Source organism: Pipistrellus kuhlii, unplaced genomic scaffold (genome assembly GCF_014108245.1).
Source record: "Pipistrellus kuhlii isolate mPipKuh1 unplaced genomic scaffold, mPipKuh1.p scaffold_m20_p_8, whole genome shotgun sequence".
NCBI classification, from domain to species: Eukaryota; Metazoa; Chordata; class Mammalia; order Chiroptera; family Vespertilionidae; genus Pipistrellus; species Pipistrellus kuhlii.
Genome location: NW_023425584.1, coordinates 24,397,510 through 24,421,729, shown reverse-complemented (window position 1 = coordinate 24,421,729; position 24,220 = coordinate 24,397,510). Strand labels below are relative to the sequence as shown.

Below are 24,220 nucleotides of genomic sequence, written 5' to 3'. Positions count from 1 at the left end.
GAGTTTGTGGTAAGGATTTAATGAGATGTGCACATACAGCCTTGGCACAGTGCCTGGTACAGAGAAAGCTCTCGATACAGGAGACGGTGTGTGTGTGTAAACCAGGTTTTATGCCTCAGATGCATAAAACCCGGTCTCGCTTTTTTCCCTTCACGTGGAAAGTCACTTCCCAGGGCTCCCTGTGTTTCAGTGGCTGACATCGTCTCATGCCACCCTCACAGCCATGCCATTGGGATGAAGAACCTGAGTGGAGAGGGTTAGGTAAGTTGCCTGGGATCACATAAATATGCCCTGCAGGAAGCCCCTCCAGCTGCACTCCGAAAAATGGATTGGAAGGGAATAGAGAAGAGGGAGGGAGAAAGGCCTGTTGGGAGTAAAAAGCAGGGAAGCCTTGGTGCAGAAACTGTGGTGCTGAGAATGTTTCCAGAATGCCATCTGGTGGCCAAAGGCAGAGAAAAAAGGCACAGAGGCAGAAAAGTGGGTGCTTAGTGTTCACAAATACCCACAACTCCAGACCTGTGCTGCATACAACACACAAGACGACAATCATTGTCTCAGTGGGAAACCTAATGTGACCCAATGCCTACAAGAGGAATGAATGACTCAGTTTTTAGGTGTTAACATTATGTTCTTTTTTATTTATTTATATTTTATTACAGAGAGGAATTGAGAGGGATAGAGAGTTAGAAACGTCACTGACAGAGAAACACCGACCAGCTGCCTCCTGCACAACCCCTACCGGGGATGTGCCCGCAACCAAGGTACATGCCCTTGACCGGAATCGAACCTGGGACCTTTCAGTCCGCAGGCTGATGCTCTATCCACTGAGCCAAACCGGTCCTGGCTTAACATTATGTTCTTGATATTATTATATATGTGCTCTGTGTGTGCGTATGTGTGCGTGTTGCCTTGACTGAAACCATGGGTGTAAAAAATGGACCCTCAGGTCACAAAAAGTTTGAATTTGGAATTCACAGGTAGTCTTATTGTTTTTGTTTGTTTTATTAACATTGGGGCATGAAGTTAAGACAACCCTTTAAGAATCTAAAGCAGCAAACAGGCCCCAGCCTTTTTAAAGGCAATTTCCTCTGGGAATGAGGTCCCCTTTGGTAATTTTCTCTCCTTTCTGGCTACTAGGGTCAGCTGACCATTGGCAGCCACATGGCAGGGCGTGAATGGAGCTGTCACTAGAGTTGGTCAGGGCTGGTTGCCTGGAGGCCTGTGGTCATTACTCTGAGTTTTGAAATTAGGTTTAAAACAACTAAGCACAACCTGAATTCTGTTTAAAGGGGTAAATTGGGGTTGTTCCTTGGAGGCCTTGCTCACCACCAGACTTGAGGTTGTTCACGCAAGTTCATCATAGAGAGGGGTTGGAAGGTGAAGAGGGAAGGGCAAGGGTCAGAGGATCTTTTTAAAACACTTGGAGTCCTAAGAAACCTTGAGGAGCCAGACCAGTAGAGTGGGACTCTGCCCCTTTGGGGATACACAGGTCAGCGGGAAGGTCTCAGCTCATGTCCCACACCATTCATGTCCTGCTGGGCTGGCTGCCCATCCTGGGCTCCTTGTGAATCTGCTCAGCGGCTGCCATCATCACAACCACCAAGGCAGCTTTGATGACGCTGGGAGTTTCATCCTCAGGCTCGTTCCAGTTGGGAAGGTGACTGGACCTTGTAAGGTCTGCCTCTTTTTTTTTTTTAATTAATTAATTAATTAATTAATTAATTTTTTTAACGAGATCTTGTTGAAGTTAGAGCAGTCTAGCCAGAAATCTTTACAGGAGATTCAGGTAGATGTTCAGGGTCACCCACTGGTGGCATGACACTTTGTGGTCTTTGTAGGCACAGATGACAGATGTCCACTCTCACACATCTCTCTCTGGGTCCAGTGCAGGAAGAAGAAATGCAATTTGCAGGGAGAAATTTGTCAAGAAATAGGACTTTTCAAGAAATAAAAAGGCTTTCTGCCCAGGTTAAAACACAAAGGGAGCCAGATACTAGAATAATTTGGAAAGTTTTTCGAAATACCAGGGACACTGCAAGAAAATGCATACTTTTTCCTTTCCCAGCCTGCCAAAGAGAATTTTATAATTGTCAGCTCCATTCCCCCCTCTTCAAAAAGGCTTCATTTTGCAGATGATTTGGGACAGGGTGGGGGAAGTTGGATCTTTCTGTTGGAAATAGAGGTCTAATTGATCTACCTAACGAAAGGAAAAGTAGATGAAAAAGGGGAATGCTGAAGGAAATCATTGAAGTTGGACCTTCCTGTTGGAAATAGAGGTCTAATTGATCTATTTAACGAAAGGAAAAGTAAATGAAGAAGGGGAATGCTGAAGGAAATCATTGAGGAGGGTCCACTAGAGAACAGCAAGGATTAAAGATAAGGACTTTAAACTGAATTGTTATAAATTAGGGGTCTCCTTTATGGTTTGCAATAAAAGATACATAATTTATTTTGTGCTTTAGTAACCACAACACAGCCCCCAAACTCGACCACATACAGTCTGAGTTGATAAGTGTTACTCATATATCTCTCCACACACCCCCCCCCCCCCCCCCCCCCCGCCTGCAGAGGGGAAGTGGGCTAATTCCAGCATGTAGATTTCAAGTCTGATATGCAGTAGGTCATTCCAACACACACCCATCTCCACCCCAACCTCATGGAGAACCACTGATTTAGAACTGAGAAGCACCAGCAAGTTTGTAAGGACCAAACTCTATAGCCATTAGGCCTCTCTTATTGAGCATCTCCTCCCCTCCTACCCCACTCCCGGTCCCCATCACTCCCCTGGGCCTGGGCCACTGCTCAGCAGAAGCTCTGTGCACCCCTAGTTCTTCCTCTAGATTCTGTTTGTTTCTCTGACTCCTCCTTTGTGTTTCCTTACTTCTGACTCCCATGTGTGGGCATGGTCCACAGATACTGTCCTCAGCCCTCTCTTCTGTATAGGATTATTGGCCCAGAAATGGGTTGCCGGATTTAACAAATAAAAATACATGGTGCCTAGGTAAAATTGATTCAGATAGTCAGGCCAGTGTGGCTCAATGGTTGAGCATTGGTCCATGAAACAGGAGGTCATGGTTCCATTCCCAGTCAGGACATATGCCCAGGTTGCAAGATCAATGCCCAGTAGAAGGCATGCAGGAGGCAGCCAATCAATGTTTTTATCATCAGTGATGTTTCTTTTCTTTTTTGTCTTGCATTCTTTGATTTTATTTTTTAATTTAAAAAATTTTTATTTTTCAATTATAGTTGACATTGAATATTATCATTGAAGTTTCTATCTCTGTTTCCCTCTCCCTTTCTCTCTTGGAAATCAATAGTAAACAAACAAATAAACAAATAAATTGGGACCAGATAAACAATGAATTTTTTTCATATAAGTATTTTTATCTGACACTCCTATCTAGAAATAATAAGGTCTCAATACAAGCTTCTTTCTGTTTTTCTGTGTGTGGCTTGCTTTTTGTTTTGTTTTGTTTCAGAATTTTGGTTTGCTCAGTGAATTTGAACATCAATGAATAAACATAAAGATCAAACATATTGACTGGGAGCATCATCTGTGCATGAATATTCAGAGACTGTGTTGATTGGCCTTGTTATGTTTTCAGCATTTCTGGGTGATCCAGGATCGAACTGTTCTCAGACTGTAATAACCACCCTGGAGGAAGCCTGGATCACACTCACTCATTAATTTATTCTGTCATTCAGCCTCTCATTTATTTGGTGGAATTCAGCATTTATAAGGCCAATTTTTTCTATTGCTTTTGGCAAGGGAAGTAGCTGAAGTTGACCCACATTTTCCCTCCTCCAAACCATTGGTCTGGTTTTCTTTCTTCACAGAATCTAGCCTACCTAATTCTCACCTTGCTTTAGAAAGGTAAGTCTTGCAGGAAGGAAAATGAGTCTTCCTGTCATTACATTAATTCTCCTGGGGCTTCCCTTTATTAGTTTATGACAGCCAGGAGTTGAGCCTGGAGCTCCGAGAGAAGCAACCACACACTGATTTATGATGGCAGCTGCTGCTAAATCTCACTCCTCTTTCCTTCTTTCAGAGCCGTGTTACCTTGGGGTTACAAAACTCTTTCCACTGTTATTCAGGGGAATAATAATAAAATGCCAGGTTGCAAGTATAAACATGATCATTCTGTGCCTATTACTGTAAATCAAATTTTACTTGCTTCAGGAGCACAGAGAACATTTCATCCTGTCAGCCACCTCAAGCCTTTTTAGGAGTCTGTTTTATATAACCCTGGGATGACCTGAAGTACTGTTGGAGCTGCACTGACCAGGAAGCTGGTCAGGAGGTGATCTCGTTATTTCTCTTTATAAACCTCACTGACCACTCTCCTTGAGCAAAGTATTAACTTGATTTAAGCATAGCCTCGGGGTTAATGATGTGGGCTCTAGACTCCAATTGCCCAGTTCAAAGCTTGGCTCTGTAATTCACCATCTGTGTGCCAGTGGCAAGTCACTTCATTTCTCTGTGATCAGTTTCCTTAGCTTTAAAATAGGGATGTTGATGACAGTAACTACGCTATGCAGGGGTCTTCAAACTACGGCCCCCGGGCCACATGCGGCCCGAAGAGGAGTCTGATCCGGCCCGCCAGGTTTTTTGGGCAGTGAGCGCAGCCGAGGTGTTACAGTAGGAATTAGTAGTTCATATAGTCTGGCCCTCCAGCTCTCTGAGGGACCGTGATCTGGCCCCCACTTTAAAAAGTTTGAGGACCCCTGCTAGGGCTACTGGAAAGTTTAGCTTAGACAATGCGCAGTATTTAGAGCAGAACCTGGGACATGAGTTAGCACTTTGATAGTCATTTATAATTGTTCTTTTAGTGTAGTAGCTTTTTTTATTTTAAGAAAAAACAATTTTTTTCCCCCCAGATTCTCATGTGATAATAGTGAAACTTTTAAGATCTAGAGGGTGAGCAGATACACAACGACAGGACACTAGCAGGAAGTCGGTGACACTTCTGTACTGGGGTGGGCTCCCCATTCCATTGCTCTCCCAGAGTTGGGGCAGGGCTTTCCCTTCCACACTGGTGCCCCTCTCCATGTCAGGGCTTGTTTCAGGGGTGCTTGTGAGTGATGGCCGTTGAAAAGGAGGCTGTCCCCAGTGGGCAGGTGGAAGAAGCTCAGCAAAGTCTCTGAACACAATGGATGAGAACAAGTGCAGGCATCGATGGAGGCCTGCTGACCCCAACATAGTACCTGCAGTATCAGACATAGTCTGTGACTGCCTCTTGCTTCTCTACTCAATGCCTTGGGTCTTGACCTCTGGCCAAGGTCACACACCCCATCCTCTCCTAGCCTTCAACTCCATCATCTCGAATCTCTGAAGCACAGTGCAAAATTAAAATGTAGAGCCTCTTTTGAAAATTGTTAAGAATTCAAGATGGCCATAACACATCATTAGACCAAGAGCTGGTCCCAGAAGTAAAAACCAACATCTCAGCATCCCACTTAAATGTGCTTAGTACCTAAATTAATGAGATATAATTCACATAAAATTCACCCTTTAAAAGGACACAATCTAGTGGTTTCTAGTACATTCACAAAGTTGTGCAACCATCATCACTATCAAATTCCACAATATTTTCACCCTCAAAAAGAACCTCATCTCCATTTACAGTCACTTCTCAAGCCCTCCTGCCTTAGCACCTGGCAGCCACAAATCTACTTTCTGTCTGTAAGGACTTGTCTATTCTGAACTTTTCATATATGTAATGGAATCATACACTATGTGATCTTTAGTGTCTGACTTCTTTCACTTTGCATAATGTTTTCAAGGTTCATTCAGTAGCATGTATCACTACTTAGTTATTTTTTACAGCTGAGTAATATTCCATCATATAGATATACTACATTTTGTTTACTCACTTATCCATTGATTGACATTTGAGTTGTTTCTACCTTTTGGCTTTTGTGAATACTGCTGTTATTTGTGTACACTATCTACATATATTAAAGCCTAAGCAAACATTATGACCAATTGACCAGAACAGCTGGTTGCTATGATGCACACTGACTGCCAGGGTGCAGATGCTCAATGCAGGATCTGATCCCTGGTGATCAGTGCACTCCCACAGCCAACCTCCTGCAGCTGGCCAATCTCCAATGATTCCTCCCCAAGGCGGGCCCCACTTGGCCCTGATCGCCAGCCAGGCTGAGAGATCCCACCCATGCATGAATTTGCGCACCAGGCCTCTAGTATTCAAATGGCCATAACACATCATTATAAAATTATATATTTGTGTACAGGTTTTTGTGGGAACATATGTTTTAAATTCTCTTGAGTATATTTAGGAGGAGGTCTTATTGTATCTTATACTTAACTTTTTGGGGAACTGTCAGACTATTTTCCAAAGCAACTTACAAAATTCTTACATTCCCACCAGCAGTGATGAGTGTTCTAATTGCTCCACATACTCAGCAAAACTTTTTTTTACCTGTCTTTGTATTATAGCCAGTCTAATGAATGGGAAGTCATTTCTCTTTGTGGTTTTGATTTGTATTTCCCCGGTGATTAATGATGTTAAGCATCTTTTCATGTACATACTGACCATTTGTATATCCTCTTTGGAGAAATTGCTACTCATATCCTTTGCCCATTTTTAAATGGATTTGTCTTCTTATTGTTGAGTGGTACAGGTTCTTTATGTATTCTGGATATTAGACCTTTATCAGATATTTGGTTTGTAATTATTCTGTGAAGTGTCTTTTTACTTTGTTGATAGCGGGGCTTGGTTTTTTTGTTTGTTTGTTTGTTTTTTGCATAAAAGTTTTAATTTTGGTGAATCCAAGTTACTTTTCTTTTGTTGCATGTGCTTTGGTGTTATGTCTAATAAATTATTGCCTAATCCAAGTTCATGAAGATTTACTCCTACATTTCCTTCTAAGAGTTTTATACTTAGTTTAACTCTCACCTATAGGTCTTTGATCCTTTTTGAGTTAATTTTTATATATGGCATGAGGTAGGGGAAATGTGATTTTAATTCCTGCTCAGTGTCTGAATAATCATGTGCCCCTTGGTAAATTTTTGAACCTAAATTTCAGTTTCCTCATTTATAAAGTGGGAATAACAAATAGTACCTAAGTCGTAAGGTTATAGTGAAGACAATGTTCATAAAACACTTAGCACAGTGCTTAAAGCATCTTAATTGCTCAGTAGTTATTGTGAGACATTCTCACCTGTCCGAATTCAAATAACTGGCCTTGAAGACATAAAGCATGGCAAACCAGACTGTCACTAAGTTCTGGGGAGCCGGTGTCTGTGGGCAGGCAGACACACACAGAGCAGTGATCACAGGTAATTTAACTCTATGGTGGGAGAGTCCCTTCTCATTGGCTGAATACTAAGGAATTAACAGTCTCTCCCCATACGTCACCTAGCTGACCGCTGCTCAAGAGCCACGTGCGGCTCTTTAACCCCAGGAGTGTGGCTCTTCCACAAAATACCACATGCGGTGCGCTCTTACAGTGGAATTGAAACTTTGTGGCCCATGCGCAGAAATCAGTTTTCGGCTCTCCAATTGGGTTATTTAAAAAATGAACTGAGGTCTTTTCGAATTGTCTCCACCTCCTTTTGTCTAGGCCAGTGGTCAGCAAATTCATTGGTCAACGGAGTCAAATATCAACAGTACAACGATTGAAATTTCTTTTGAGAGCCGAAAACCGACTTCTGCAAATGGGCCACAAAGTTTCAATCGCACGTGGTATTTGTTGGAAGAGCCACACTCAAGGGGCCAAAGAGCCTCATGTGGTTCGCGAGCTGCAGTTTGCTGACCACTGGCCTAGGCGGATCTTCCTGGAAAATGTGCTATTAATCAAGGGCACAGTTTTTTTGTTCATACCCTTTCCATTCCTCCTCCACCCCCATCCTGTTTGCCCTGGAGAAATTCAGTAACCCACAGGCTGTTTCTTTTCTAAAAGTTGACTATGCTGCAGAAATCATTCTACACAGAAGCCTGTCTCCTATGTTATTGTTGTTACAAAATGAACAGTGAGTGAATACTTTCAACGTGGAGGTGCCAGAAAGATAGGCAGCATTTCTAAGAAGGTATTTGGGATCAGAGAAGGGCGAGGAGGCTTGCTTAAGTCTCTCCGGAGGAGCAAGTCTAGGATCCTTATGGTGTGTGTGCCTCATGTACACCGCTGCCTCGCGATCCCCTCTGGGGTTGGTAAAAATTCTAATTCCTGGGCCCTACCCCAGCACTGCTGAAAGGAGCCCGCTGGGCACCGGGTCTCAGATCTGCATTTGTATCAACTTCTTCGCACGCATAGTAAGTGTTTCTGGGCAGTGTGGTAGCAGGGAGGGTGGTCCCGCCTGCAGCGCAGCCTTCCGCCTGCGGGGGGCGGCCGAGGGGGGACCGGGCGGCCGCTGCGGCTGCGCAGAAGCGGTCCTCGCGCCGGGCCGCCGCAGCCGGATCCACCTGGCTCAGCTGACAGCTCCTGAGGCGGAAGAGGCGGTGCGCAGGTGGAGCCGGGCGTCTCCGGACCGGTCGGGCCAGAGACTTGGAGGGGCCTCGGGCTAGGGCGGAGGGCGGAACCTTCGGGCCCAGCACGGTAGGCTCGCCGGAAGGGACGCTGGAGGCAGCGCTCGGGGCACGCGAGACCCGAGAAGGGCGGCCGGGCCGGGGCAGCTCAGCGGGCTCCAGCCCCCCAGACACCGGACGGGGCGCCCCCAGTCCGGCCCGGCTGAGACCGCGCCCCGCCCCAGGGCGCCGAGAGACCGAAGGGTCCGGTCCCGGCTTCTCCGGGACCTCCCGCGGCCGCACCGCGCCCCGTGCCCGGCGCTGGGGCGGACAGCGAGGCTCGGGCCTGCTCCCGGGTGTAGGTGAGTCGCACGGACTACGACTCGGCACGCCGGTCGCTGAGCGACGGGGACCCCGGCGGCGGCGTGCGGGTTCGGGTTCCGGAGCCGGGGGGACTCCTGCTCTGGATCCCCAGGGTGTGGCCCGGGAGAGGGAGCAGATCTTCCCGGGCCGCAGGGGAGCCGCGGAGGAGGGGCTCCCCTCCCCGGGGTAGCGGTTTCCAGTTTGCCAAAACTAATGTTACGCTGGAATGAGATCCTGTCTGATTGCGCCAGGATTTACTCTGGGTCCCGTGTGACAGGTGAAGAAACGAGGTGGGGTGAACCCAGATGTAGTTAGGTTATTGGCTGTATGGCCTTGGGCCGGAAAAGGACTTAAAATGCCATTTTCCCCCCTCTGTGTAATGGAGCTAGTGATAGGACTTGCTTCCTGGCTTGTGGGACGCTAACGGGAGTTAATGCATTTGAAGGGCTTACCCACGGTAAGAGCTCACCAGGTTCTAACTGTTGTTGCTGGTTTGGGTTGTTATTGTTGTTTTTGAGTTATTGACATAATATTTTTAATTGAATTTATTAGGGGTGACATTGGTTTACAAAACCATACAGGTTTCAAGTGTCCAGCTCAGTAAAACGTCATCTGCACACTGCATCGTGGGTCCATCACCTCAAGCAAAGTGTTCGTCCCCATTTCCTCCCCTTTGTCTACTTCCAAGTCCCTGCTTCTAGTGGGATGTGGCAGAGCTGTTACTGAGCTGTGTGATTCTGGCTCCCCCATGTCAGCCCACTGCATCTCACTCCAATTCACTTCTCATTTTTTCCAGTGTCTAATGCAAGGCACTGCCAGATGCTGAGAACAATACATACACGCAAAAGACTTGATTCTCACTCTTAAGGAACGTGTACTGTCTGGTAGGTGAGAAAGTGCAAACGATTGAAACGCAAGGTGGGCTTCAGCCCCCCAGATAGTATCGCAGGAAAGTTGTATTTAAAAAGTTTGCTGGATTTCTAGACAGGCATGACACCTAACTAGAAATTTCTACATAGACTAGAGGCTTTGGAGGTGGGTCTGGAAGGCTAAGTGGATAGAATCGGAAGGGAATGTAGGTCAGCAACCTGAATTAAAGAACTGGGGCCCCCATGGCAGCTGCAGAAGCTGGGGTGTGGTGGGGTAGATGATGAGGAACAGTTGATGGGAGACTGCGTGGAGTAGATCTCAATCCTGGCTGCACATAAGATCACTGATTCCTGGTGTAATTGCTCAGGTGGCTCTAATGTGCAGACATTATGGAGCAAACTAACCTAAAACCAGAAACTATAAATTCATCTCTCACCCCATTTGTAAGTATTGAAATAGGAACAAACAGCTTAATTATGTTCAGCTTAATTACTACTACATCTGGTAAAATTGTTTAAAATTAAATAGCGTCATTTGAAAGGACTTTAATACAGTACATAGTAGGTGCTCAGTAAATGTAAATTGATTCTGAATTTCATGTATAGCTTATTTGAGAGTCATACATCTGAGAATCTGTTTTAAAAATTATGGTTTCATATCATACTTTTGCATATAATTTTGGGATGTTCATAGGATTCTCCATAACTCATCTATGGGCCCATTACCCTCACTTCCAGCTCAGAAGCCAGGCTCTAAAGCATTTATTTTTTTATTTGTTTATTTTATTTTATTTTTTAACATATTTTTATTGATTTCAGAGAGGAAGAGAGAGAGATAGAAACATCAATAATGAGAGAGAATCATTGATCGGCTGCCTCCTGCACGCCCCCAGCTGGGGATCGAGGCCACAACCTGGGCATGTGCCCCTGACTGGAATCGACCCCCGGACACTTCAGTCCCCAGTCTGGTTTAGCTCTCTCCACTGAGCTAAACCAGCTAGGGGTCTAAAGCATTTAGCATGAATGTAGCCTTTCCTTGCTACCCTTAGGGGGCCCATACAGCATTGCTCTTGGTTCCCACGCAGCTTAAAGGGAAACTTCCACAATGGCCAAAGCCCTTGACGTCCTGCAAATGAAGGAGGAGGATGTCCTCAAACTCCTTGCAGCAGGAACCCACTGAGGTGGCACCAATCTTGACTTTTAAATGGAACAGTGCATCTACTAAAGGAAAAGTGATGGCATTTGCATCATAAATCTGAAGAGAACCTGGGAGAAGCTTTTGCTGGCAGCTGGTGCCATTGTCACCATTGAAAACTGATATGATGTCCGTGTCATATCATCCAGGAACGCCGGTCCATGAGCTCTGCTGAAGTTTGCAGCTGCCCTTGGACCCACTCCTATTTCTGGGCACTTCACTGCTGGAACCTTCCCTAACCACATCCAAGCAGCCATTGGAGCCAAGACTTCTGATCCCAGGGGTGACCACCAGCCCCTCACAAAGGCGTCTTATGTTAACCTGCCACCATTGCTCTGTGTTACATAGCTTCTCCCCTGTGCTGTGTGGACATTGCCATCCCTTGCAACAACAAGCGGGCTAACTCAGTGGGTCTCGTGGTGGATGCTGGAGAAACAAACACTGTAGATGTTTGTAAAGGTTTTGTGATACACTCTCCTCTCATGACCTTGACCGGTCTTTCTCAGCTCCTCCCAAGGCTGAAGTCAATAAGATAAGACTTGCCTCATTACCTTGACGGTCCTTCTCAGCTCCTCCCAGGCCTGAAAATGTCAGATAAGACCTCTCTCAGCTGGATACATGTAAATGCCCCTTTAACCATGTGACTCAGGCTGTTCTGGGAGAGGAGTATGCAGATTAGGATTGACTGTGTTTGATTTAAGTGGCAATAATGGAAATTCAGAATTTAAATTTGGAGAGGGTGCTAATACCATTTTTGTGTGTTTTTTTCTTTTTTTTCTGTAGATGGCAGGATTTCTATAGTATATCTAGTATGAGTTCCACTTCTTGGTCTCTTATCCAACTTCAGCAGTCTCATCTCCATCGTCTGGAGAATAAATGGGATATTTGCATGAATTCCAGACTCTGAACTGAAATAGACTGCAGTGTTCATATTCTTTTGTTGTTATTATTAACAGGTACTAACTGACCTCAAATGGAACTTGTCATTGTCTTAGATAGGGATGCAGCATAAGCAGAACCATTTTCATATGTTGGAACAAAATTATTTTTTGAAAGTGTCATTGTTTTAAATGAATTTGTATAAATTTTGTAGTGTCACCTTTTATAATGTGAAAAGCCATGTCCTAACTTAGTTTTGTACATTTCAATAAAAAAAATTTTTGTTAAGGGGGAGAATATTTGTAAGTGCATTTTTAGTCCCAATATTTTAATTGACAGGATGGTAAATTTTTGTTGTTGTTTTGATTAAACTATTTCCATAGATTCTCATTCATATTTTTTTTTACATTTAAGTTCTCTGAAATTGTGTATATTTTAGTCACTGTGATTTAAAAGCATTGATTCGCACTTTAATTGTAGCATATTTGTGTCACCTAAAATAATGATAAATCTTAAACTTGATTTGACAAAATTTGGTATTATTTCCTAAATTTAATGTTACTTTGCAGCTTCCTTAGTTACCTAAATCTCTTATTTAGCATCTGTGCCTATAACATTTCTAGAACACGGTGTTCTAAACGGAGTAATTTTGCCCCTTTGGAACATTTGACTATGTACAGATATTTTTGTTTTGTTTTTTAACATCAATGATGAGAATCATTGATCATCTGCCTCCTGTATGCCCCCTCCTGGGAAGTGGCCCACAATCTGGGCATATGCCATTGACTGGACCCTTCAGTCCTTAGGCCAACAACGCATTATCCACTCAGCCAAACCGGTTAAGGTGTCCAGATATTTTTGATTGTTACAACTCTTTTTTTTTTTATTGTTACAACTCTTGAGGGAAAGGCATGCTATTGTTATCTATCGAATTGAAGCCAGAGCTACTGTTACACATCCTACACAGAGGACAGCATCCTGCAACATAGAATTACTTATTCCGAAGTCAATAGTGCTGAGGTTGAGAAAACCTGGATATAAAAAATTAATTTCTTTTTTAAAAGTATATCAAATATACTGTGACTTCTTTTGTGGGCAGGGCATGTTGCTAGGTTTAGTGGACAAGCCAAACTAATTTGGGATTTGTCCTTAAAATATTTTTTACATTATGCTTTTCCCCCTAAATTAGTCATACTAACTGATAAAGTCAGCAGTTAGAAGCGCCTCTGTCATTCTTCTTGAAAAAAAGCTGTTACTATTGCAAAACTACTAGATTAGACATGCCTTTCATTTTTTAGTTTAGCAGGATAGTGAGAATATTGACTAATCCTTTGCACTTCTTTCTGAGGAAGTTTTTTGTGTATGAGTGTTTGTGTGCTACTAGACTTTTCTAAACTCAGCCTTTCCTATTCTTAACTGATTTGAATAATTGTCTTTAGCTCCTCAGAAAATTAAATGTCGGCAGAAGACCGAGAAGCTCAGGAGGATGAATTGCTGGCCCTGGCGAGTATTTATGATGGAGATGAATTTAGAAAAGCAGAGTCTGTCCAAGGTGGAGAAACGAGGATCTATTTGGACTTGCCACAGAATTTCAAGATATTTGTGAGCGGTTAGTTAACAATATTCTCTTAAACTGATTTTTTAAAATAAAGATTATTCTCAATTTCTTAGTGAAACCTAAATGATTTATTTTTCAAGTACAGTCTGCATTGAGTATCATTTTATGTTAGTTTCAGATGTACAGCCAAGTGGTTAGACTACCATGTACTTCACAGAGTGGTTCCCCCAGTGCTTTCAGTACCCAGTTGGTCCCATACATAGTTATTGCTGTTATTAACTATATTCCCTATGTTGTAATCTACATCTCTGTGACTCTTCTGTAACTCAATTTTACTGCTTAATCCCTTCATCTTTTTCAACCAGGCCCCCTCCCTCTCTCCACTCTGACAACTGTCAGTCTGTTGCTGTATCTGAGTTTGAAACCTAAATTACTTATCACCTTATGTTTTTAAGCATCAGTGATAAATGATATTATTACAGATTCAGTGCATGTTTCTGTTTTAAGTGAAAATTTAACTGGGAGGTAAACAGTTTTCAGTTTGATTCCACCTTCTGACCATTGAATTTAGGATATTAGCCTGCATATTCCATGTATCCTAATCTTCTAACTAGCAGTTTATCAGCCACGACTCATGGGCCATTCAGTAGAGTTAATAAAAGAGGAAATTAAGTAATGTATGTGAAAAAACTTGGAAGCTTTAAAGTACACTGGTGGTGGTTAATGCTATTTGGTTTCCAGAATCATTTAAATCAGAGGTCGCCAACCTTTCAGACCTCATGGACCATCAGTGGTCTGCGGACCACCAGTTGGCAACTGCTGCTCCAAAGGTTTCCTTAAACCAGTGGTCACCAACCTTTCGGACCTCACAGACCACCAGTTGGCAATCACTCATTTAAACTACTATAAACATGCAACATGTGCTATTACTATTTGCCTCAGAAACAAAACAAAACAAATAAAACTGCTTTATTTGATACAAACATTTACAGGAGACTTTGATGCACGTTTTCTCAAATATTTCTATTATAAAGGCATTGAGAAAAGAAAGTGTGATAATGTAAAATGAAACTTTGCTTGTGAGTGTTGTGTGCTGTATCTTGTCCTCAAGCCTGAGATCACTATGTTGGAACAAATTGTCCCAACTATGATTCATGGGTAGTTGATATTTGCTGGTCTAAGTAGGTCATGGCTCTTTGATAGGAATAAACATGCTTTTCTCTAGATTGTGTTTGTAATCATCTACTGTAAAACAATAACAAAAGGAAACATTGTGCATTACTTGCTCTTTACTGTTAGGAATTGTACTCAAAAGTATATACAAGAATAAGTTGTGTATCTTCATTATAACTTCCATGGTTTTTCAAGGGCTTACAAGATTTTCTTTTTTAAAGGTGGTGGCTAAGAAGTTAAAATTAGGAAATAGAAAGGGCTTTGGGGGAGGGTTTTTATCCCCTCAACAAAAGCATTAAGTCTTTCTTGAGCTCTGCTCAACAACAATGGACACTCAAGTATTGACCAACTGATCCTTTCTACTCTTTGTTTTTGGTTCAGGCAATTCAAATGAGTGTCTCCAGAATAGTGGCTTTGAATACACCATTTGCTTTCTGCCTCCACTTGTGCTGAACTTTGAACTGCCACCAGATTATCCATCCTCCTCCCCACCTTCATTCACACTTAGTGGCAAATGGCTGTCACCAACTCAGGTTAGACCCGGAACTTAATTTCTCTTATCCATTTTTAGAAACTTAAAAAATCATCTTTAATTGAAGACTACCTTGATCTTGACTTCAATGCATGGAGAACAGATGGTTTTGATTTTGTAATTTTTTCCCCTTGCCTTCATGAATCCTAATGTTAATGGGTTGGAAATGTTTGGTGCTTTAGAAAGGAATGGCAGTAATTAAAATTATTAATCATTATGCATTGCAATAGGAGTAATTTCTAATCAAGTATATTGTTTCTTTTCTTTTTTTGCTATTTTCTCATTTACTCTGAATTATGATGAAACTATAAGTTCTCCTAATTTTCCTTTGATGTTGGAATTACTCCTTTTTCTTAATTTCTTATTCATTCCTTAGAAGAAAGATTTAAATGTAATTAGGAGGACTAAAATTGATCTAATATAGTTAGAATAAACACATTTCTTAAATAAACATATAAGTGCTTTTATTTTTAAAGTTCTGAATAATAGGAACAAATAATTGTTGACTGGTCTCTCACATCCATATGATTACACACAAATAGAAATGAATGTGATTCCTGTAGATAGCTAATGAAGGCTTGAGACCTTATATTAAGAACAGTAATTTCCTCCCGATTATATAACCTTTTCTAGTAACTTTAACTCATGATTGAGACATAAACATGACTTGAAGCTAATATAGTGTTCTGGGGTAGATAATGGATCAATAGCAGCTACTTTTCTAGAAGTCATGATGAAGATTGATAGGTTGATGTATATTAAGACAAAAACTGTCAGAGTTATTGACCTTAAGGAGCAGCTTGTCAGTCTTTCCTTTTTGATCATGTATTTTTCAGTCCCTCTCTTCTCCTTGCCCCAATAGTCTAATCTTTAGATAAGAGTGCTTTTATAAAATTGAGCTTAAAATTGAGGTTTAAAAACAAAATTAAATTTAAAAAAGATAATACACATAGAATAAAAAGGAGTATTACCTTACATTCTAATAGCTGTGCCAGAGGCAATACATGCTAGACAGTTAATTATTTGCCCACTTCCCTATATTAAAGGCTATTTAACATTTAGATCACTGATAGTTGACTAAATTATTTAGATATTTATAGTCCCATTTCTCAAGAGAACTCCTGATACTTTATATCCACGCGTGTGCACACACACACACACACACACACACGCACGTACGTATCACACGAGGACAGATTAAAGGTGTGTGGCTTTAGTTTCAGATTCAGTCAAATAGAATCTACTTAATTCTAGCTTGGAGGGTGTGGGAGAGGACAGTTGTTCATTATTTTATATATAAAGCTAAAATTACAGTAGGATTTTCTATCAAATAAAAATTTTGTGTATACAATTGACATTTAACTCGTCTCTTATACTCCTTCTTGGTTCAGTTCTTGTTTGTTGCAGGGCCCTGATTCCTTGGCATTATGAATGTCACCTGTTTTTAGTGAAGTTGACACATGGACCTGTTTTTCACTGAATTGGGGTTGGTAAATAGAAGGGAAGTAGGCTTAGTTTTCTTGAATTTTCCATTTTTCCTCCCCCAATATATGTACATGCACAATCTCTCTTTTTCCTTTTCCTCTTCTATCTCTCCTTTCTCACATTTATGTATATCCCCGACGCCTCTTTGGAGAAGGGGCTGGAGAAGAAAAGAGGATGGAGGAGAATGGCTTCTTCATTGGATTTGGCTCAAACAGAACTCAAAGCTTTCCTTTTAGTGTTAGTGTTTACTCCATTTCACAACCTTCAACAGGTTTCTAAAAAGTGTGGCTGATCTTATAAGCATATTCATGTACATGTGGAAAACCACTAGTGGTTTAAGTTCATGCCTGTGAAGGGTTGAGTGAGCAGCAAGGAACAGAAAATGTAGTCCTTGTTCACTTGTTATTTAAATTTACAAAATTGATTAGCATCTGGAAGACTTAATTTTTTTAATTTTTATGTTTGCCTAAAAAGAAAAACTGCTTGTAATTCCTGAGTTCTGCTTACAGATATTTCACATTTCTAGTAGAGAGTCCTTTTATATTTGTCATTTAAATAAAACACTGCTTCTACGGTAGAGAAGTTGAAATAGTTTAAACTTTGGTTGCTTACCTTTAGAAAGTGTGAATTTTCCCTATGGCAGCCAGACCACATTGCAGGCTTGTAATCCTGTCCAGGTTCCTCATCAGTATGTCTGCCTCCATTAACCAGGTTCTGGTATAAGCCCAGATTGCTTGGTTAAAACCAGCTTGTAAATCTGAGTAACAAGGACTCTGAGGTTGGATCCTGTGACTGATCTTTTCATGAGTTGACTTTTTGAAGGGACTTGGAAGAATTAATTTTAAACCTTTAAACAGTTCTCTTTCTAACTGTTATTGTAGGGCATCTACAGGGCTAAGGCTCGACAGGAATAGAAACAGTTAACTTTAGAACTGGATCCCTTTCTCCTACATGAGGTATATAGCAATATTAACACAAAGGACAGTTAAAGAACAGAGAGAGTCCTCCATGCAGCGGAGCATATGTCAACCTAGTTCCACATGTTGTGCAGTCATACCATCTCTCTTGTTTTCATGGTACTTCCTCTAGCTTCTGACTTTGTCTTCTACTATGGCACACGTTGCTGAATAACTTAAGAAGTGATCTGATAAGAATATTGGTGCTGTTTGATAGCACACTTTATCACAGCTGTGGGGGAAAAAATCACTTTAGGAAGTGTGAGAGCCTAACTTAAAGTTTCAGGGGAGAACAGGGGTTGAAAGCATCAGGATCTTTCTAAACTCGCCTGCCTCCCCATGTGTTTTCTCCCAGCTGTCTGCTCTCTGCAAGCACCTAGACAACCTGTGGGAAGAGCACCGTGGCAACGTGGTCCTGTTTGCCTGGATGCAGTTTCTTAAGGAAGAGACCCTGGGGTACCTGAATATTGTCTCTCCTTTCGAACTCAAGATCGGTTCTCAGAAAAAATTGCAGAGAAGGACGGCTCAAGCCTCTGGCAACACAGAGCTAGATTGTAGAGGAGCCGCTGGATCCGCTCTAGACCAAGAGGAAGCTGTGGATGAGAGAGCCGTGCAGGATGTGGAGTCATTGTCCAATCTGATCCAGGAAATCTTGGACTTTGATCAAGCTCAGCAGATAAAGTGCTTCAATAGTAAATTGTTCCTGTGCAATATCTGTTTCTGTGAGAAGCTGGGTAGTGAATGCATGCACTTCTTGGAGTGCAGGCATGTGTACTGCAAAGCCTGTCTGAAGGACTACTTTGAGATCCAGATCAAAGATGGCCAAGTTCAATGCCTCAACTGCCCAGAACCCAAGTGCCCTTCAGTGGCTACTCCTGGTCAGGTAACTTTACCAACAGTTGCGTCCTAATTTTATTTGACAAAGGGAGACATCCTCTCAGGAACTCTTTTGCTAGGGCTCATCAGGGCATTCTGAGGTCTTGAAGCCTGCCCACGAGTTGATTCACTATATCCATCAGTAATACTATGGTCTTGCCTAGCCTGTGTCGCTCAGAGGTTGAGTGTTGATCTATGAACCAGGAAGTCAGGATTTGATTTATAGTAAGGGCACATGCCCAGGTTGTAGGCTCGATTCCTAATATGGGACGTGCAGGAGGCAGCGATTCAGTGATGTTCTCTCATCATTGATGTTTGTATCTCTCCCTCCCATTCCTCTGTGAAATCAATACAAATATATATATTTTTAAGTAAAAGGAAGGAGTTAAAAAAAAAAAAAAGAATGCTGTGGCCTTGCCCTGGCCGACATTACCCAGTAATTGGAGCGTCAGCCTGCACACATGTGCCTGGGTTGCAGACTCAATCCTTACCCCTGGTTGGGGCACACATGGGAGGCAACCAATTGATGTGTGTCTCTCACATCAATGTTTTTTTCTCTCTCCTCTCTCTTTCTTCCCTACCCTCCTCCCTTCTACCATCTCTAAAAATCAATGGAAAAAATATCCTCACTCCTCGGGTGAGAATAAAAAAAAAGAATGCTATGGTCTTTACCATTTAAGCATACATAAATGCTTTCTTTGTTGGCCTCAAAATGGGCAGTCCTCAGCAGGGATGAATGTTGAAAAGCTGTAAAGTAATTCTGGTGACTTACTTTATATATTTACTAGAATGCCATTGACCTTGGAGAATTACTGCCTGTCTTTGTGTGAGGTTGGGATCTGAAGGGGATATCTGTTGGAATGGCTAATTGAATCATTTACAGACTGTAACCTAAGGACAGCCTGCTTGGTGTGATTTTAAAAAATCAAATCTATGAAGGCATAAATGTACCTATTTAAAGTGTACAGTTTGCTTAGTTGTTTTGTTTTGTTTTGTTTTGTTTTAAGGTATTTTTAGAGAGAGGAAGGGGGAGAGAGAGAGAATATCAATTTGTTGGTCCAATTATTCATGCATTCATTGGTTGATTCTTGTATGTGCCCTGACCGGAGATCAAACCATGACCCCTGGTTCATTGGTCAACATTCAGCCACTGAGACACAGCAGCTGGGGTGGTTTTGATCTTGAAGTGAGGTAGAGGGGTTTAATTTATGTGCATCTGATTGCCCAGCAGCCCAAGTATATCCTCAGGGACAGAACTGGTTGGGAAATTGACAAACCTTTGTTTTAAAATATTTTACTCCAGGTCAAAGAGCTAGTAGAAGCAGAGTTATTTGCCCGTTATGATCGGCTTCTTCTCCAGTCTACCTTGGACCTGATGGCAGATGTGGTGTACTGCCCCCGTCCATGCTGCCAATTGCCTGTGATGCAGGAGCCTGGCTGTACCATGGGCATCTGCTCCAGCTGCAATTTTGCCTTCTGTACCTTATGCAGATTGACCTACCATGGCGTCTCTCCATGTAAGCTCACTGCAGGTAAGTTGTAACTGTGAACTCAGTTCTCTCATCCCCTATCCCCCCACCAAAAAAAAAAAAACACCCCAAAACTTATCACTTCAGCTTTCAATTCGGAAGTTTTTATTAAACAGAAACTTTTGTGTTAGATGCTGCCCTAGCTTCGTTGGATATATTAGTGATGAAATGCCTTCATGAAACTTAACATTTTAATGGAGAAGACAGGCAAACAACATATATAAAAATATCAGATGATAGAAAGTGCTAATGAGGAAAAAAAATAAAACAGAGATAGGATATGAAATGTTCTGAAGGGAAAGGAGCTGGTGATTTTACTTTGGAAAGTCAGGGGAAGCCTCACTGGCCAAGTGGTTTGAGTAAAGACTTGGAGGAATTAAGGAAACAAGTCATGAGATATCAGGGACAACAGTCCAGGGAAGGAATGGCAAGGTCATTTTTATCTGTGAATGTGAAATTCTGTCTGTTCTGGCTGGCAGATGCATAGCTGTCACTCTTATTTCCATGGCACATATGTCTGATCAGTCATCAAGTGCTTTCTCATTGAGCTCAGGGAGGCCTCAGAATCTTCCTGAACACAGCACTTCAGAAAGCCATCCTCTATTGAAGTAGACACCCGATGTGGAATCTGTGTGCCATTTCTGATCTAGAAAAGGATTGAGAAGGCAGGTCCTTGACATAGATTTAAATGGACTCTGCTGACTTAGTCTTTCTCAAACTAACAGGGATGATGATAATAGGTACTTCATACGGTTGTTGTAAGGAAGAAATTCATTTTATTGTATTTTTCAAAAGTATTGGTCCTTGTTCAACTGGTGTGACTTAGTGGCTGAGCATCGACATATGAACCAGGAAGTCATGGTTTGATTACCAGTCAGGGCACATGCCCTGGGCTTGCAGGAGGCAATTGATCAGTGGTTCTCTCTCATCATTGATGTTTCTATCTCTTTCCCTCTCCCTTCCTATCTGAAAATCAATAAAATACATTTAAAAAAAATAAAAGTATTGGTCCTTGACAGAGTAGGGAAGAAAAACTAGTCCTTCAACATAGATAATTTGAGAACAGTGGACCAGTACATGTAAAAGACGAAGTGGTAACTATTTTTGTTTGTTTGTTTATTTTTGGTGCCCTTGACTGGAATTCAACCCAATATCCTTCAGTCCATAGGATGACGTAGTGTCAACTGAGCCAAACCAGCTAGGGCAGAGTGGTAACTATTAATGCCGTTATTATTGTAGTTACTAGTTGGCACTGTTAGTGTTATTAACTCCAAGAAAGTACCCTGAGGAGAATGAGTAGGTTCTGCCAGAACAGAGTCTTGTAGTGGGCCAGTAGATGGGTTGAAGAACTCACCACAGCATAATTATAAGCCATTTCTTAAATTTCTGTAACCTTAGCATTGAGAGGCAGAAGTGCATTTTCACAGCATTTGAGGAAAGAATTGAAGTTAGACGTAGGGGCTTCAGTAAAATTTGGCATCTGATTCTACTATATATATTTATAGACACTAGATTTTACCATATAAAATATATGAAATATTATACTAGCATCTTTATTATTTTGAGAACATTAGAGCAATAACTTTTGTCCTTAATAAGCCTAGGAACACAAAATAACAAACATTTTTGAGAGTCTTTACTTGATCCTGTTGAAAAATTAAGATAATAGGATTATGAACAAAAGCCTTTGATGTATAAGTAAAGGCTTTGAGAATGGCTGCTTATTCATTTAAGTGATTAGAGATCAGATTGAAGAGTATCAAGGGGAAAGGTGTCAGGAGGAACTTTTTAGTAGCTGTGGGTGGTAAATTTTATTCACTGACATTTTTTAATATTAAAGTCTTTGCCCTTAAGCCAAAAGTGCTTTTTTTTATTTGGTAAACCTTGATATTATCAAATTAGAGGCCAGGTGCACAGATTTATGCACTGGTGAGTCCCTTGTCCAGCCGTCTGACATCCCCCGAAGGTTCCCAGGGTGCGAGAGACACTCTGCAGAGTTTCTGTTGCTCAATAGCTCCTGCATTGAGTGTCTGCCTCCTGGTGGTCATAGCTACCAGCCTGTAGGCCAGTCAGCTTGTCGCTTAGACTTTTATATATATATATATAGATGGTGAATGATGTTGAGTTAGTGGAAAATCTATCTTTTTCAACTTTTGCGTTTTTTAGGTAAGTCAATCTTTAACTGTACTAGTTGTAAAACATATCAACATTAGTAAGTCAAAATCAAAGGAAAAAGATAACCTATTATTTACCACCTTTAGCAAATCCAACTTTTCCAGTTGGATTCCTTTTTGTTCCTTGTTATTTGTGCATGTCTAACTTTACTTAGTCATAACCTAAATACCCTTTTTTTTCTGGATTCTGTAACGAGTATTTTAATTGAGCTGTAGCCATCCTAACTATAGTCTTTAATAACAATATCCTAGCTAATATGCAAATTAACCATCACTCCATCACAAAATGCGGCACCCAAAGCCACAAGATGGCGGCACCCAGTCCTCTCAGCCCCACCAGAGTCCCCCAGTCCCTTGGAGGTGGCCACTGAGAGCAGGCAGCATGAGCGGCCTGGCAGAATGCTTGCTTTGTCTCTGTGGCAGCGAGGCAAACATTTCACGCCTGGCCTCGGATAGGCCTGTGGGCCTTGGAGAGCCTCTGGGCAGAGGGCACAGAGCGGCCAGGCCCCACAGAGAGCTATTGGTGCACGGATTCATGTGCAAGGCTACTAGTTATGTCATAAATGGCATTATATCCTTATGGATTATATCCTTATGATAAAGTCCCAGAGGTAGCATTATTGAGAAGTCAAAAGTTATAGCCTTTTTAATAGTTTTTAATCAGCATTGCAAAGTTATATAAAAGTTAATTTTCCATTTCACTTTCTAGAAAAATTAATAGACTTACAAAATGAGTACCTGCAAGCAGATGAGGACAGTAAAAGATTTCTGGAACAGAGGTATGGTAAGAGGGTGATTCAGAAGGCACTGGAAGAAATGGAAAGTAAAGAGTGGCTAGAAAAGAACTCAAAGAACTGCCCAAACTGTGGAACTCCCATAGAGGTAAACAGACTTTCAGGCGTGTTAGATCGTCTAAGGAAGCCCATTTATCTTATGACTGACGAAGAAAACACATTTTTGTATTTATTAAACCCTCTTACTTAGAAATTGTAAATTCACTACTTAATATTGTCATTGATTTTAAATGTATGTCGATGTCCCTTTTCAAAGTGCTTTTATACAGTGATAATTGTTCTCACACTATTTCCTCCCCCTAAAAATTGAATGGGTTATGAGGAGGCCATACTAGAGCCACAGTCATCTCTTAACTCATCTGTGTGATTTTTTAAAAATCAAGCCTGACTTCTTCTCAGAACTTTTTATCCTAGAATTGAACACACCTATTTAACAAGTATATGCTCAAGAAATGGGGACATTTTCCCATGAGTCTGAGCCAAAGTATATATAAAGCTATTGCTTCTTGACAAAAATCTTAATATGTTTTAAAATAGAAATGTATCTTTGTATTTGATTCTACTGTTTCAATCCATTACAGTAATCCTCTCATATCTGTTGGGGATATGACTCAAGACTCCAATAGATGCCTGAGGATGATACTAAACCCTATATGAACTATGTATTTTTCCAAAACATACATACATACCAATGTTGAAGTTTAATTTATAAATTAGGCACAGTAAGAGATTAACAACAACTAATAAAATGGAATGATTATAATATACTATAATAAAAGTTATGTGAATGTGATATTTTTCTATCAAAATATATTACTGTACTGTGTTCACTCTTGAGATGATGTGCAGTGATGCAAAATGAGGTGTATAATACAGGATTGTGACATAGTGTTAGGCTATGATTACTTGAATATGAATGCTGCGACATGGAAACAGGCTAATGGGAAGGAAAGATTCACGCCCTGGTTGAGATGGCACAAGTTTTCATCTCTACTCAGAATGGTGTACAATGTAAAACATATGAATTGTTTCTTTCATGGATTGAGCATGGGTAACAAAACTGCAGATAAGGGGTACTGCTGTCTATCATAACTGAACCTGGTGGTCATTCCCTAATACTCCATTAAGGAAACTGACATTCTATTTAACCATTTAACTACTACTGATGTCTCAGCCCTATGATAAAGTGGATGACTTGATACCAATTTTTTTTTTAGATTTATGTAAAAAGTTGAAAAGCATATATATTAAATCCAAACATTTTAATTAATCTAACTACATTTTCCCTGTACAATAACATTTGGTTTGTATCGAGTTTTTCAGAAGAAAACTTGCTTAAGTATCTAATTGTAGGAAAGCCTGCTAAATA

At 41.3% G+C, this 24,220-nt stretch overlaps 1 protein-coding gene across 11 annotated transcripts in view; it reads left to right on the top strand.

The window, feature by feature from the left end:
• Positions 1-8,689: 8,689 nt before the first annotated feature.
• RNF14 (ring finger protein 14) overlaps positions 8,690-24,220 on the top strand; it is a 26,955-nt gene continuing 11,424 nt past the window's right edge. For 3 of the 11 annotated variants that reach the window (XR_006740708.1, XM_045576708.1, XM_045576704.1), the window contains exons 1-8: positions 8,695-8,830; positions 9,413-9,715; positions 11,679-11,851; positions 13,214-13,383; positions 14,887-15,038; positions 17,834-18,361; positions 19,658-19,886; positions 22,767-22,939. Coding sequence is in view for 10 of the 11 variants with exons in the window: in XM_045576708.1 (XP_045432664.1) it covers positions 13,230-13,383; positions 14,887-15,038; positions 17,834-18,361; positions 19,658-19,886; positions 22,767-22,939 (1,236 nt within the window). In the remaining variant the exon portion in view is untranslated. Of the gene's footprint in view, positions 8,831-9,412; positions 9,716-11,678; positions 11,852-13,213; positions 13,384-14,886; positions 15,039-17,833; positions 18,362-19,657; positions 19,887-22,766; positions 22,940-24,220 lie in introns of those variants that run through there. The other 8 variants (XM_045576706.1, XM_045576707.1, XM_036423338.2 and 5 more) reach the window with 8 other exon arrangements.